General features: G+C 44.1%; 1 protein-coding gene across 1 annotated transcript; it reads right to left on the reverse strand.

Moving 5' to 3' along the window:
- Positions 1–7,884: 7,884 nt before the first annotated feature.
- On the reverse strand, positions 7,885–13,194 carry LOC135711620 (uncharacterized). Its single transcript, XM_065234488.1, has one exon. The coding sequence runs from the start codon at positions 13,192–13,194 to the stop codon at positions 7,885–7,887; it is 5,310 nt and encodes a 1,769-aa protein (XP_065090560.1).
- Positions 13,195–15,932: the final 2,738 nt, after the last annotated feature.

Raw genomic sequence — 15,932 nt, forward strand, 5'->3', positions numbered from 1 at the left:
CTGATCAGAAATATTATTACTAGGACATCATTGCTTGCTATTTTCAGAATTCACACAAGCACACCATCAGCAGCTCGTATTATGAGAAAAACTAAAATACATACATTCGTGACGGTCTTCGGCGACAGTGTCGTATGACAGAGCCTGTCATACGACATTTTAGTTTGGTACTGTACTATGATAGCTTGTTTTGCAAGTGTCGGAGGCAAAGGCAGTCAATTATCACAGAAAATGTGTCGTCTACCGTGACCGCTTACAAGACTGCTACGGTATGAGCTATAGGTTACGTGCATGCAAAGAAAACCAAGGCATTGTATGCACAGGTGAAACGGGAACCTTATTTGTACGATGGTGCAAACATTATCACGCATACGGTAACTCCAGATGTTCCCTAGAACATTGTCGAAGGTGCCAAACCGATTGGACAAAATAAAATCGATTGACAGTTTTCTGAAGATAAGCTTAAATTTTTTTATAGGGCCTTTTTCTATAGTGACCAGTTTTTGTCCACCTCGACGTCGTGGTCTCGCCTTCCCGCGAACGGTCTTGGAAAAAGCCGTGTTAGATGACCTTCCGTGGCTGCTCCGCCAAACGACATCTATCGCGTCGGTCACGCTAACGCTATCGCGTCGGTCACTGATCACTGCGTCACCGAGTACCCCCTTTCCGGCGAAGTCCTACTAGCTTCGCCGGCATTAAGAGATCGTCCTTACTTTCATCTCCACTTCCGAAGCCACTACCAGCAGGGACGGCGTCTTCTGGACCATCGTCACCCCCAAAGTCTCGCCTGCACCGTTGTCATCGGCACCCACAGCCCGCACTGTACCGGCGTCCTCTGGACCAGCGCCACCTCCGAAGTATCACCATCGCCGCCCACCACCCACAATGTACCGTCAAATCTAATAAACAGAGGTATTTAACCGTTTCTATAGTGTTGGTTAGGTTCTCCCGTGTCCGAAAAGTCTCCCACGCCTATACGCCCTGAGATCCGGAACCTACAAAGGTCTTAAGTGCCCACCCTGGAAGCTGCCTTTGGTCAAGACCAGCAGCTTGGGGTTTAGGGGGGTTCCCTTCAGGAACTCAGCGGTTCCGGGGCTTATAAAACAGTCTTATACCCTTTTCAAAATTTAAGACTCGATTTAAAATGGTGATCTGAAGATGCCAAATTGCATTTTTGGTCTGAGGAACGTTTCTGAAAATTTTGAGCCAAATAAAAAATTCAAGGATTTGCGAATTCATCTGGAATCATTCACAAGTTCTAATGATCTAGAAAATTCCCTGAAATTTAAAAATATCCCCGCAGTGTATGTACATGTACTTTGAAATATCCCATAATTTCTTGGAACTCTTTGAAAGTTCCTGCAATTTTCCTGAAGTGAATGGGGCCCAGAAATCTCTTTCTTCCGAAATGTTCCCCAACTTCTCCTTGAACTTTCTTTCGAGTGTTCCGTCAGCCCTCGGCTTCCACTGTTCTTAAGAAGTTTCTTCCAATCTAACTTAGCAAATATCTTCCAGCGTCTCCAGGAAGCTTCTTGTATCTTCTCCAGGAAGTTCCATTAATCGCCTACAGGACGTATTTATCAAATTCTTCCACAAGTTACTTTCGACTTCGAATAGAAGGTTTTCTGTGCTTTTTCTGGCCTCCCCTGGAAATGTCTACTCTTGGAATTTGCTTCCAATTTCCGAAACTTATTTGGCTGCCTCTGGATGTGTAATTCGATTTATTTAAATGTTCGAAGTTAATCAGTATTTTTCTTGAAAGCTGTCCGGATGTTTTGCTGACCTTTCTTACAACTTTCTTCAACCTTCCTACAGAAGAGCTTTTTTATTCACTTTCTAGAATTTTTGTTTCGCCTTCCTTCAGAAGCTTATTAAAATATTCATCGAAAATTTATTTTGACTAAAGTAGTAAATTCCGTTCTATGTCCAAAAGATTGAATTTTCGGCTTAAAAAACGACAAAATATCAAATTAATTAAAATAGAGAATACCGATAAATACCGATTTTTTTAAAACATTTGATGCACGAAAATAATCTGGCAATGCTGACACGCAACCTGTGCAGGCATCCAAATTATCCCTATCAATTATCATTTTCACACCTATCTTTATCACTTTTCTCTATCCCTATCACAACTGCTTCCATCAATGATACTATCAGTGATAGAAAAAATTATAGATAGATGATAGAGGGTATTATCCCTATCGTTGATAGGAGTGAGAGTGATATTATCAGCAGAGAACCTATCAATGATGGAGAAGTTATTATCCATCCCTATCTTTTGAGAGAACGTTTGTGATATTATCATTATCAATTAAACGACGTATAGTATCTCCATCACATTTTTGGAAAACTGTTTCATCTCTATCATTTTATATTATCATGCATACCGAAAAACCTGGCATAGTGGGAAAAATGGTTTGTATCAGATAAGAATCTGCCAAACTAGTACAACAAACTATACAAAACATATGGATATTTTCGGAATCGTGGTGACGTATAGAGACCGGAAATCGATGTCCGACGCCATTTTGAAATCCAAGATGGCGGCTTCTGGTTATTATAAAATCCATATTGAACCATATTGAAGGGTATTTGATAATGTTTCCCAGATTTTAGGATAACCAGAAGCCGCCATATTGGATTTCAAAATGGCGCCGGACATCGATTTCCGGATTCAAGACGTAACCACGATTCTGAAAATACCCATATTGAAGGGTATTTGATAATGTTTTCCACATTTAGGGTAACCAGAAGCTGCCATCTTGGATTTAAAAATGGCGTCGGACATCGATTTCCGTTCTCTATACGTCACCATGATTCCAAAAATACCTATATTGAAGGGTATTTGATTCAACAATATTTCACAATTATAATGTAACCGGAAGTCACCATCTTGGATTTAAAAATGATGGCGAACATTGATTTCCGGTATTTAGACGTCATCCTCGTTCTTAATATACCCATACTGTAAGGACAGAAATCAATTTCCGGCATCTACACTTCGTCCCCGGTCCGAATTATAAATATTGATTCGAATTGGAATGTTTTTTATTTTGACCATTTGGGAGGTGAATTGTCCGTTGTCCATTATAAAATATATTATTTCGAACTATCATTGGTACAGAAAGAATCCCTATCTCTATCATGTGATAGTTCAACTATCAGATGGACCATATATCATGATAGCTAAAGGAAATGATATTGTTTCTATCTGTCCTATCCCATCATTGAGTCTATCTATCATTTTTTCTATCATGATAGTATCAAAGATGGGATAGCGGTTCTATCATGATAGACTGAGAGAGAATCTATCGGATAGAAACCTATCACTGTGATAGGCCTCTATCTGATAGATGATATTATCACCATTTATCAGATAATTTTGATGCCTGAACCAGTGTGAGCAACATCAGTGTCACATTCGTAGGTATCTAAATATGGACCCATTTCCTGGTTCCAAGTGTCTACTCATTCACTGTGCCGTTTTCCCACCGAGATCGCACTTTAAACGATCCATTTCGGCCTAATTTTGCTCAAATGTGATTGCACCGACCTACCGTAGGTGAAACGAAGCGAGGAATCAGTTGCTTTTATTTTGGGAGCCGCTTGACCTCTTGTTACACACCGATAAGAGAAGTGCCGTTCGGTTTGACGATTGTCGTGGTTGGGCTGCAGCATGCACTCAATAACACTCATCAGTCGATAATTGAATAATACTACAATTGCCATATCGCTGCTGCTGCTGCTCAAGCTCGACAAAGTACCTAGGGGATAAGGGCGGAACGACCGATGAGGGGCATTGGAGCGATGGATTTCCACATAGGCCAAAGGCTTGGGACATGCAAAGTAAATCTTTGCCATTGAATTGCTGAGTTGCGTTTCTTTAGCAGCCAGTGGTTCTTCACGTACCTACATTCGAAGAGCGATGGATTAGGATGTGCTAATATTTATCTCAAATGACACAATACGAGCGATGATGGAGGGATGGGAAGAGACTTATGTTGTGGTCAGCTGGGTGGTAGCCAGTCGAAATTCAAGAAACGGTCGTAAAATATTTACTGACCTTCAGGGGGCCAAGCCAAATACAGTTACAAAATAATGATGAATGACATCTCATTTTTTTTTAAGCAGATTCTCCATTGCCTTTTGAACGATTGTTTACTTTATCTACCAGAGCTCTTTCTTTATAGGCATTTGTTTGACTTTATTACTTTAAACCCAATCAAATAAGTCGAGGATATCTCAAACATTTTCCAATCATAATTTAATAGAATGCCTCCCTTGAACACTTGAACCATAACTACGGGAGGATTGAGCAGTGAAAACCTGTTTAATATTCTCCCCCCGTTAGGTCCTCTCGGTCATGTGCCAGGGGAAGGTCAACGGAAAAAATAGCTGATAATCTGCGTGTAAGACGCTTGACTTAGCGTAAATCGCCTACTTATAGGAGGACCAGTATATCGCCTCACACATAACCTCAATTCTACAGTATTATTCAGTAGATGAACTTTACTGGCCGCAGATGATGGCGATGATGATGCTCCGGGCAAACGATTGAAGGGATGTAAATAGGCTTTGTGCGTTTCGCCGCGTTAGCAGTAGTGCGTTATTCAATATTTGTTTATTACACCGGCTCGAAATGGTCGGTGTCGGCAAATGCATCTACACGCCTGGGACGAGTTTACGCCTTCTGTTACAGTGAAACTTAAGCACTATGCTGACATTGGACTGTGACAGTGAACATGGCAAAGTTTAGATGTTTCTGGAGACGAAAGTTTCAAAGATATAAATCACTTGGGTGCTCGCTAACATCAGTATCATCAAAAAAGTGACTGCGAGCAATGGTTTCTCACGTTATTCAATGTTAACCGAGTTTTTCGAGATGAATCCACCGACAAACCGACATGACACTTAATTCTGACTTGTGTCCAAAAATCGTAAACGGCCGAAATAAATAATAAAAACCATAGGATTTTTTGATCTAGATAAAAATAATTTGTCCATAATAAATCAGACACGGAGCAGTTCATAACTTTTGCATGCGGGTTCCTGGCCTAGCTAAATATTTCCCGCGAACACGGAGCCAGATGTCAGTAGTGTGCTTTGGTGAGAAATTTTATTGTTATTGGTCATTCATGTCACCGACAAGGTGATGAATCCTCAAATATCACATAATTTCCTCAAAGCAATTCACTATTATCACAGTTGGAAATTGCAAAATTGAAAGTGAATCAAAATTTAAGATAGTAGTATCTGACGATGGGCTTGGTAGTGTAGTGCAATTAGTGTCTGATCAATGAGCAGAAGGTCATCGCTTCATCTCCAGAGCCGTCCTCTTGATATTTCTTCTCCATCTTCTTCTTCTTCTCCTCCTCCTTCTTCTTCTTCTTTTTCATCGCATTTCAAGCTTATTGCTGCTTACCGCATATTAGCTTACTTCGTGCTTTCAACTTAGTATTCTAAATGCACTTCCACAGTTGTTAATTGAGAGCTTTCGATGCCTGTACCATTTTTGCATTAGAATAAGTGTGTGGCAAAAGTACAATCATACTCTATGCCCAGGAAAGTCGGGAAATTGTTCAACCCGAAAAATTCCTAGACCGGACCGGGAATCGAACCTAGCCACCTTCAGCATGCTCTTGCTTTGTAGCTGCGCCTTTACCGACTGAACTAAGAAAGGCTTCTCTGATGTTTTGGTAACTGTGAATGATTGTCAATAACGTTTACCAAACGTTTCCCATGACTTACCCTCCAAAAAAGCAATATGTTAATAACATTAATGTCTGCATATTATATGAACTGAATCTATTTTTACCAGTGCCAACAATCAAGTTATTGTTCGAAAATATTATTTCGGAGAAAAGTTACCTATTCACCGAAGAGATGAACTAGCCTTCGGCTAGAAATCTCTCAAATAAAGATTTAAAAAAACCTATTCGCAATAGGAAAAACAAACAATGAACAAATAAAAATGTAAAAATAGCAATATTATTTGTCGAAAGAAATAGGATATTTTTCTTTGCAACTACAGTGGCTTCCCATATTTAGCAACTCGACGTCATCAGTTATGTTTTCACCAGTATGTATTGTACCAATGCTTTTTGGATAATTTTTAATTCATTGCAATCGATCTCTGATCCCTTGAGATCCTTCTAATAATGACACAAATCCGGAGTGATTTGAGATTTGGGCGTAATTGCATTTGTAAACAAATACGTCAATCACCGATTTCTCGCAAATAAAAGCTCAATCTTGAAAATTAATAACACTATGAGATAGAGGAATGATTCCTCTATCATTTGGTATAGTTTGTTTGTGAGATTAAGCTTTTATTCAAGAGAAATCAGTGATTGACGTGTTTGTTTTCAAACGCAATTATGCCCAAATCTCAAATCACTCTGGAAATTGAATTTAATTATCAATGAATTTTAAAGATAATAAAGAAACCGTTTTCTCCTTGGACTTTGTTCTATTGTTCGGTTTTAGATCCGGTTAAAATGTTTCTATTTGGCCCAGCATGCAATGCATGTGGAATGCATTAATTAGTGGAATATGGTGAAATTATAACAGTGACTCAACTAATTCCCAAGGATATACTCTAGACGTCTACGTCTCTGAAGTTTGCCAATTACACGCAGTTTCGGAACCGGAGGACTATTCGATACTTCCATACAAGTTTATGTTCATATCCGGCCGGTGGACCGTTAGTGGTTTATAAATTTAAGTTCAATTGAAAAAAGAGGGTATACCTAGCTTTACGTGGAAGGATACACTGAGCAAGATTTATAAGGAAAGTGATAGTATAATTTCGGATAGGGTAAGTCATCATCAAAAGGTAAGTTCGTTGGTTCAGGTAAATTCGTTGAAATAATTCATTTTTGAGTACATAAATAACCCTTGTTGTGAACCCCTCCTTGATGATATTTTCAAAAATAAAACAGAAAACAAGACCTTAAAGCACCTAAACAAAACAATTAACACTAATCTTATCAAAGAAAGAGAGTTAAAATAACAATTCCTATTATCTAAAATAATTTAAATTCGGATGCAGACGGGTTGACAAAATTAGAACATTACTGTTAATCATATTTTTTAAACTGTTGGTTAGTCGGCTTACCTCCTTCGATACGTGGGCAGTGGAGCATCCGTGCCGACTCCAACACTGTTGGGGGGGGGGGCCAGTTGATTCGTTACCGGCTACTGATGTTGTATTTGTCGGTAGTGAGGTTGCGGGGAAACCAGAGGTTCCTATGAAGGTAGTTTCCTTCTCCTTCCAGAGGGTATTTCTCCCAAGTGGGACACTTAATAACACTCGCGGGTTGGGTAGAGCACAATTAGCAAAAACTACATTTATTCCACAAATAAACACAATTTACTTTTTACAAACAAACTTAATGCTAACAATTTAATACTCTTCGTCCCCGATGGGAGCATCGACCGTTTCCAACGGCTACCGAAACCAACTGATTGCGCTATCCCCGATCAGATGGTCATCGGTTGACCCGTGGTCGCTCAGCCCAATTCTCCCGCTCACGTTCCAGGAAAACTACCTACGTTCGGCGTTTCGAACAGTTATCCACTCGCCTGGACATCTCATCTGCCGCTCTCGATGGCATCCGACCGTAGGTATGTGATGATGTGATTGCAGCTATCCTTTACGGGTGGAGACCGGACAATAGCCACACTCCGTCTCGTAGCGTATCGTCTTTGTTCACTACAGATCAGCTGTAGCAGCGACGGTAATAAAGATCCAGGGTTGAAGCTATCTGGGTGGTTCAGTCTCGCACATCCTCACCCACCCAGAAATTCGCAAATTTCTGAAAAGAAATAAGAAATCCTCTTCGACGGGATGGGAGTTTGGAAAAGGTATAGGATCTGGTTTTACGGCAACATTGCATCGGATTCATTTTCATCGTGGCTGTTTGAAAGTGGCAGAATGCAAATTTTCTCCACCGGACGTTTAAGTTCTCCAGTGGCAGTCTTTAACGTTACAACTCTTACTACGGTATCTGCTCCCGGGTGTACAGCGACGATTCTTCCCATTTTCCAACGCATAGGCGGAAGGTTATCCTCCTTGATGACGACGAGCTTGCCTATCTCCACATGAACTGCCGGTTTCCATCGCTTGGTCCTAGCTTGCAGTTGACTCAGGTATTCGCGGCGCCACCTGATCCAAAAGTGCTGCAATTTTTGTTGCATCAGCTGGAAACGGTTCAGTCGATTCGGTGCGATTGACGTGAATTCAGGATCGGGAAGGGCCTGCAGTGAAGAACCGACCAAAAAATGTGCTGGTGTCAAAGGTTCCAAATCGTTTGGATCATCCGACATCGATGTCAACGGACGGGAATTCAGACAGGCCTCAACCTGTGTAAGTAGAGTGGAGAAATCTTCCGATGACGCTGGGGTCTCTCCTATCACCTTGATGAGATGGTTCTTAGCCGACCGGACTGCAGCCTCCCAGAGTCCTCCGAAATGTGGCGCGCTAGGTGGGTTAAAGTGCCACTGAATTCCGTCCTTAGCCAGTTCACTCGTGACTCGGTCACGATGGGTACGATCGCTCAGCAAACTGTATAATTCTGCTAGCTTGTTCCGGGCACCAACGAAGTTCGTACCGTTGTCGGAATAGATGTCCGAACACTTTCCTCTCCGTGAAACGAACCGTCGCAAGGCTTGCAGAAAGCGATCCGTTGAAAGATCGGATACCAGTTCCAGATGTACCGCCTTGGTACAGAGGCAAATGAACACCGATACGTAGGCCTTCACTGCAGCTCGTCTGGGGACTGGTCGGATGTAGATAGGGCCAAAGTAGTCTACGCCTGTTTTCGTGAACGGACGTGAAATTGTGACTCGGGATGACGGCAATTCACCCATGAACTGCTGCATTGTAGATGGTTTCGTTCGGAAGCATTTCACACAACGGTGAACTACCTCCCTTGCTACATTTCTTCCACCGAGTGGCCAGAATTGCAACCGGACTGCTCCCAGTAACAGTTGTGGGCCAGCATGCAGTAATCGCTCGTGAAAATAACGGAGAATCAACCGAGTTAACTGATGCCGTGCTGGTAGAACTACAGGGTGCTTGGTGCTCTCCAATTCTTCGGAATTCTTCAGTCGACCTCCTATTCTGATTAGTCCATCCTTGCAGATGAACGGATGAAACCACCTCAACGGTGACTTCCTCGATACAAACTCTCCCTTTGATAAAGCCTTCCATTCTTCTGCGAAGACTTCTCTTTGGACGTTCCGGAGCACAGCGTTTTCAGCAGCCTTCAGTTCTGCAGTAGTTAGGAATTCGTTTGCGGGACGACTTGCTGTTGGTATTCGTAGGAGTTTCATGAGTCGGAGCCAGTATGCCGTTCGTCGAACCAGGTCAGAGTACGATCCAAACTTGCTGAGGTACATCTCGTTGAATTCCGCTACGGCTGATACGGTACACGCAACTACGGTGCGACGCCTTTCTTCCTCTCCTGCTTCTGGGTTTTCTTCGACAGCACCAGGCCATGCTTCTCGAGTTTCCTTCAGCCAATTCGGACCTTCCCACCAAAGTTCATTGTCGACGATGTCTTCGGGTGACACTCCACGCGATATTAGGTCCGCTGGGTTGTCTCTACCAGGCACGTGTCTCCATTGCCATCCCTCCGTCAGCGTTTGAATTTTTGCCACCCTGTTGGCGACGAACGTGGTCCATGTTGCTGGCGTAGATTCGATCCAACGTAGCACACATGTTGAATCTGTCCAGAAGAAAGTCTGAACCGCTAACCGAGTAGAATCCTTGACCTTTTCGTATAGCTGGGACGATAAGAGCGCACCACAGAGCTCTAATCGTGGGATAGACTGGCAACGGAGTGGAGCCACCTTGGATCGGGACGATAAGAGTCGAACCTTGATTGTTCCGCTGGAATCCTGACTTCGTATGTAGACACAACCACCATACGCCTTATTCGAAGCGTCTGAAAAGCAGTGTATTTCCAATAGTACTGCCTTGTGAATGATGACACAGCGATCGACTCGAATTTCATTCAACAATGGGAGTTTTTCATGAAATTTCCGCCAGTTCTCACCCACCATTGAAGGTACTGGTTGATCCCAGTCCAACCGATTGCCATTATCGTCTTGCAACGTCCAGAGCTGTTGCATAAATATCTTGGCTGACGAAGTCGTGGCACCAATCAAGCCAAGTGGGTCGAATAGCGTAGCGATCAGTGACAGTATTCGACGTTTCGTCAACGGAACATCAGTTTCTAACGGAGGAACTGTGAACTGGAATCGGAGGGTATCTGCAATGGGCATCCACGTTAGTCCTAACGTTTTAACGGATTGATCAGAATCAAGGTTGATTCCTTTAGGGTCTCGAAGAGCCAGGTTTTCTTTGGGTACGCCTTCCAGAACTTCGGGAACATTGCAAGCCCACTTTCGGAGCTTGAAACCACCACACAGCATCATCTCGGTCAACTGGTTTCTGAGACTGATAGCTGCATCCACCTCATCCGTACCGGTGATGACGTCATCCATATAGACGTCCTCACGAATTGCTCTTGCCGCGAGCGGAAATCGATCTTCTTCGTCAGCAGCCAGCTGTCGGAGAGTTCGTGTTGCCAGGAATGGTGCGGGTTTGGTTCCATACGTTACGGTGTTCAGTTCGTACACTGCGACTTCCTCGTCCGGAGAAAAGCGAAATAATATGAACTGGAGTGGTCGGTCCTTGAGCCACGTAAGGATTTGTCGGAACATCTTCTCGACGTCCGATACGAGGAGAATCTGCTTCGTCCGACTGCGTAGGATAATTGACCTCAAATCTTCCTGCACAACTGGCCCTACCAGAAGCACATCATTTAAGGACACTCCGGATGACGTCTTGCACGAAGCGTCGAAGACCACTCTGACCTTGGTGGTGGTACTAGCCTCCTTGACCACCGGATGATGGGGTAGAAAGCACCGTTTGACCTGTTCCTCTGTAGATTCTTCGACCTTGCGCATGTGTCCCAATTTCAGGTAATCGTCCATGAAAGCGACGTATTGTTCCCGCAAGTTGGCATCCCTTGCCAACCTCCGTTCCGTTCCGAGAAGACGCCGGAATGCGATGTCCCGTGACTCGCCCAGATTTGGAAGAACGTCTTCGTTTTTGGGTAAGGGAACAGTGTAACGGCCTTCTGGATCTCTTTGAACTCCACGTTGAAATAATTCTTCACACTTCTTTTCCTCCAGAGAATAGGCGTCCGTGAATTCCACCTCCTCGCACGACCAGAAACGTGCCATCAACTTTTCCAAGTCCTCGGACGTTGAGAAATGGCAGTTGACTTGTAGGGAATTGATAGGAGTTGAACAGCCACCACATACTACCCAACCGAACACCGAGTCTGTAAGGCTTGGTAGATGTTTGCCGATTGTAATCCTTCGCCCCGATTCGAAGAATTCGAAGAAAGCCTCGATGCCTAGCACAATGTCAACTTCCTTGGACGTGAAGAATGCAGGATCTGCTAGCTCAATACTGTTCGGTAGAATCCACCCTTCCGTGTTTATTGAGGCTGTAGGGAGATTCGCAGTTACCTTGGGCAGCACTAGGAACCTCATATCTCGCGAGAAATCCGAGACTCGCGAACGTATGACCGCTTGGACTGTATGCTTGACCTTGGTGGCCCCTTGTCCTATACCAAGGACCGAGACGTCGACCTTACTCCTGATGACCTTCATCCTTTGGGTTAACCGTTCCGATACGAAGTTGCTCTCTGAACCGGAATCGAGAAGAGCACGGGCGTGGTACCTTGAACCAGCGTCGTCCTCGACGATGACTACCGCTGTCGCTAATAGGACTTGCGACGTGAGTTGATTAGCCGTACCGCATACCGAAACATCAGTGGCTGCCACGTTAGCCACTTGGATTGTATTGGAACCTGAGGAGCCTTGGGAATCCTTGGAATTTGAAGGATGGTTGCCCCCAGCAACCGCTGCGACCGTTGCAGTGTTATCCTTCTCCGGCTTGAAACAAACCAGGGTGTGGTGACGGCTCTTGCAGATCCGACAGGAAAATTTGGATTGGCAATCCTTCGCCTGATGCCCCGATCGGAAGCAATTCCGGCAAAGTCCATGGGATTTCAGCAAGGAATCCCGATCCGCCACAGAAAGTTTTTGGAATACGGAACATTGGTATAGAAGGTGGTTGTCCTTACAAGCCACACATCTTCCTCCTGACGATTGAACCGAATTGTAGCTGGACTTGATTGCTTTCGGTTTCGGTGGTGGTTGTTGCTGATGAATGACCTTGGTGTCCGTCTGCCTAGACGGAAGGGATTCCAGTACTTGGATTCGCTGACGCAGAAATTCGGTGAGGTCTGTCAGTAAATCCATCTCCTTGTTGGCTGAATATTCTTCCCATGCTCGACGAGTTGATGGATCCAGTCGCATCGTGAGCAGATTCACCAAGAGGAGATTCTTGTACTCAGCAGGTTCCACGATTTGATCAAGCGTTTGGACGACACGGTCAAAACCTTCCACCAGAGTACGCAACTCAACAACAGATTCCTTGGAGAGTGTCGGAAGCTTGAAGAAAGATTGGACCTGCTTCTTCTTCAGCAGTTTGTTGTTGTTGTACCTTTTTACCAGCGTATCCCAAGCGATCTGGTAATTGGCCTTGGTAATTTTCAAGGGATCGATGAGGCTTTTTGGTTCACCTTGAAGACACCCTTTCAAATAATGAAATTTCTCCACCTCTGGTAAATCGGTCCTCCAGTGGATGAGCGAGGTGAACAGGTCTCGGAAGCTCAACCAGTCATCGATGTCACCGTTGAATGATTGGAGCTTGATCTGCGGTAATCGGACATGACCGACAGCACCTGACATTGATTGTTCATGGGCGGACTGTTCCAACTCAGAAGAAACGCGAAGGGCCTTACTTTTGTCCAACAGGAAGGTTTTGGTTTCATAGTAACGATCGCTCAAATGCTTGCGTAGTTTCCCATAATAATTCTCCTCATCCTCGAAATCTTCATGAGATTTTAGCTCGACCAAATTCTCACTAAATCTCTCCCACAAGTCATCGATCCGCTCCAATCGAACTTCTACCTGTGTACCGGTGGTTTCATCAGAAAACTTCTGAACGAAAGACCAAATATCATCGAACGAAGACTTCAAATCGTCCAATTGAACCCTCAGTTGCTTCAGGGATGACGATCCTTTCCGGGTGGTGGGTGGCATTTTGATGTGATGTCGAGCAATCGATAAAGAAATTGGAGGTGTAGTATTCCGCGTGTAGCCTCCGCTTCGGCGGACATATACTGCTCGCTATTACTGACCTGGCAAAACAGGTAACTGTTCTGAATCCAAATTCGAACCAAAGTAGCAAAAGGTCCGATGACGTCACATCAATCTTGCCTCGGTAGGGATCACTCAGTTTTAGGTTGAAGTTCACAGAAGAGGAGAATTCGGGGTGTAATATCCAGAGAAACCTAAGCCTCGACTGGGCATATACTGTGGCAACCTACCTGGAGGTACCAACAGCAGTACCAATCCAAAGTCATGAAAATTCCACACCAAATTGGTATAAAGGTTGCCCTGATCGTGGACAACGTGAACTCCAGAACGTGTGTGTGCAGGATGTAGTGCGAAGAGGAATAATGGCTATGTAGCAATCGTATGGCTAGCTTCGGTAGGACATATACCGTGCAACTAACCTGGAGGACTAACAGCTTCACCAACCAAAACGAAAAACCAGTCGAGGATGCAAATTGGGGTTTATCAGCAGACTTGCTCTAACGAGCAGTTCAATTGCAGGGCTTGCGTGGTGTTAATTGAAGAGGATGTACGGGAATTTCATTTAAAAATGGTGTATTTCTGTATGCCTAGCTCGGCAGTGACATATACAATAAAGTTCACTCACCGGGGAGGGAGTAAATGGCCGCTCCCTCTTCTGCCACCGTCCACAGCAATCGTCCTTCAGAAAGCGAAAATCTGGGCTAACGGCTTATGCGGACGCACAACCGTTCCCTCACTGAATCGTCCGTGGTGATCAGCTTGAATGCCTTCCTCAGTCCTCGGTATCACAGTAGATGCTCCGTTCCATGCAACGAATATAAAGGCATGCGTCGAAAGGTTGGCATTAGTATTATGTAAGTCAATGCCTCGGCTAGACATACACCGAACTTATAAATAATTACCTGGACAAAGCAGATATTTCTGCTAATTCGGTGCTCCAGCGAAGCAAGGTATGACCAGGGGTTGATCCAAATTCAGCCAAATTTCTCTGCATGCACTAATGGTCCTCGAAAATCCTCACAGCATTCACAGGTATCCACTATCCGATGCAGTTACAAATTCCAAAATGGGTCCTATCTATCCACTTTCCCCTTCGGCGATGGCGCAATGTGTCCGCGAACAATGCTGGCAATTGTCCCTTATCCACCGGTTTGGTGATGGTGGTCCACCAAAGGCTCCTTGGATCCGCGATGGCGACGTGCCAATTGTATCCTGCCTTGCGATGGCGATTTCGTGCAGGTACGATGGCGCTCACTTGGTACTGTTGGTTCCGGTGTGGCGCAATTCCGTCCAACTGGTCCCCGGGTTAGGAATCCGGCTCGAAGGACCAAAATGTTGGTTAGTCGGCTTACCTCCTTCGATACGTGGGCAGTGGAGCATCCGTGCCGACTCCAACACTGTTGGGGGGGGGGGGCCAGTTGATTCGTTACCGGCTACTGATGTTGTATTTGTCGGTAGTGAGGTTGCGGGGAAACCAGAGGTTCCTATGAAGGTAGTTTCCTTCTCCTTCCAGAGGGTATTTCTCCCAAGTGGGACACTTAATAACACTCGCGGGTTGGGTAGAGCACAATTAGCAAAAACTACATTTATTCCACAAATAAACACAATTTACTTTTTACAAACAAACTTAATGCTAACAATTTAATACTCTTCGTCCCCGATGGGAGCATCGACCGTTTCCAACGGCTACCGAAACCAACTGATTGCGCTATCCCCGATCAGATGGTCATCGGTTGACCCGTGGTCGCTCAGCCCAATTCTCCCGCTCACGTTCCAGGAAAACTACCTACGTTCGGCGTTTCGAACAGTTATCCACTCGCCTGGACATCTCATCTGCCGCTCTCGATGGCATCCGACCGTAGGTATGTGATGATGTGATTGCAGCTATCCTTTACGGGTGGAGACCGGACAATAGCCACACTCCGTCTCGTAGCGTATCGTCTTTGTTCACTACAGATCAGCTGTAGCAGCGACGGTAATAAAGATCCAGGGTTGAAGCTATCTGGGTGGTTCAGTCTCGCACATAAACATTATTGTTGGTTGCGCTACTTTGACGAGCTCGTCAAACCCCACGCTCCCCGAACGGTCGACGTAGACAGCCGAATCCATCCACACCCATCGTTCGAACAGAGGATTGTTGGAATACGGGACAATAGGAAGGTTACGGCAGATAAACAACAAATGCTTTTGTTCAAAGTTTCGTCTGGCTCATCTTGGCATACAAAACAATTATTAAGAACTAAATTTACTCTAATTGAACTCTTAAACTACAGGTATAACCACAAAATTAGTCTATCTAAAACTTAATTAAAAATTTAATCTAAAAATTTATTAATGATAGTGCGAGTGCGATACGGTCGACGGAAAAGAAGGAGAAAGGTTTTTAAAACTACTATATAAGCGAGCAGTGAAGGTGAGAATCGAACTTAAACTAAAATTAAGAGCTAATAATGGACTACAGTAAAAACCTAATCAGAAATAGGACATAGATCGGACGGTAAAGTTGTTGTGGACAACCAAGCAGTAGAGAATCACAACAAGTAAGTTACTTTACGATGAGATTCAATGATAGACATTTATAAATAAGTTAAATTGCAGGATTTTGTAATTCTTTATTAACCACCCAATAAATTCACGAAATCACGATTCATCTGCTACCGCACAACAATTATATTATATAC

Source organism: Ochlerotatus camptorhynchus, unplaced genomic scaffold (genome assembly GCF_037179485.1).
Source record: "Ochlerotatus camptorhynchus isolate MF236.1 unplaced genomic scaffold, CSIRO-AGI_Acam_v1.1 ptg000434l, whole genome shotgun sequence".
In the NCBI taxonomy this organism is placed as follows: Eukaryota; Metazoa; Arthropoda; class Insecta; order Diptera; family Culicidae; genus Ochlerotatus; species Ochlerotatus camptorhynchus.

What these genes read in the sequence shown, in the direction of transcription:
- LOC135711620 (XM_065234488.1), bottom strand. Translation starts at nt 13,194, where the DNA reads ATGCCACCCACCACCCGGAAAGGATCGTCATCCCTGAAGCAACTGAGG.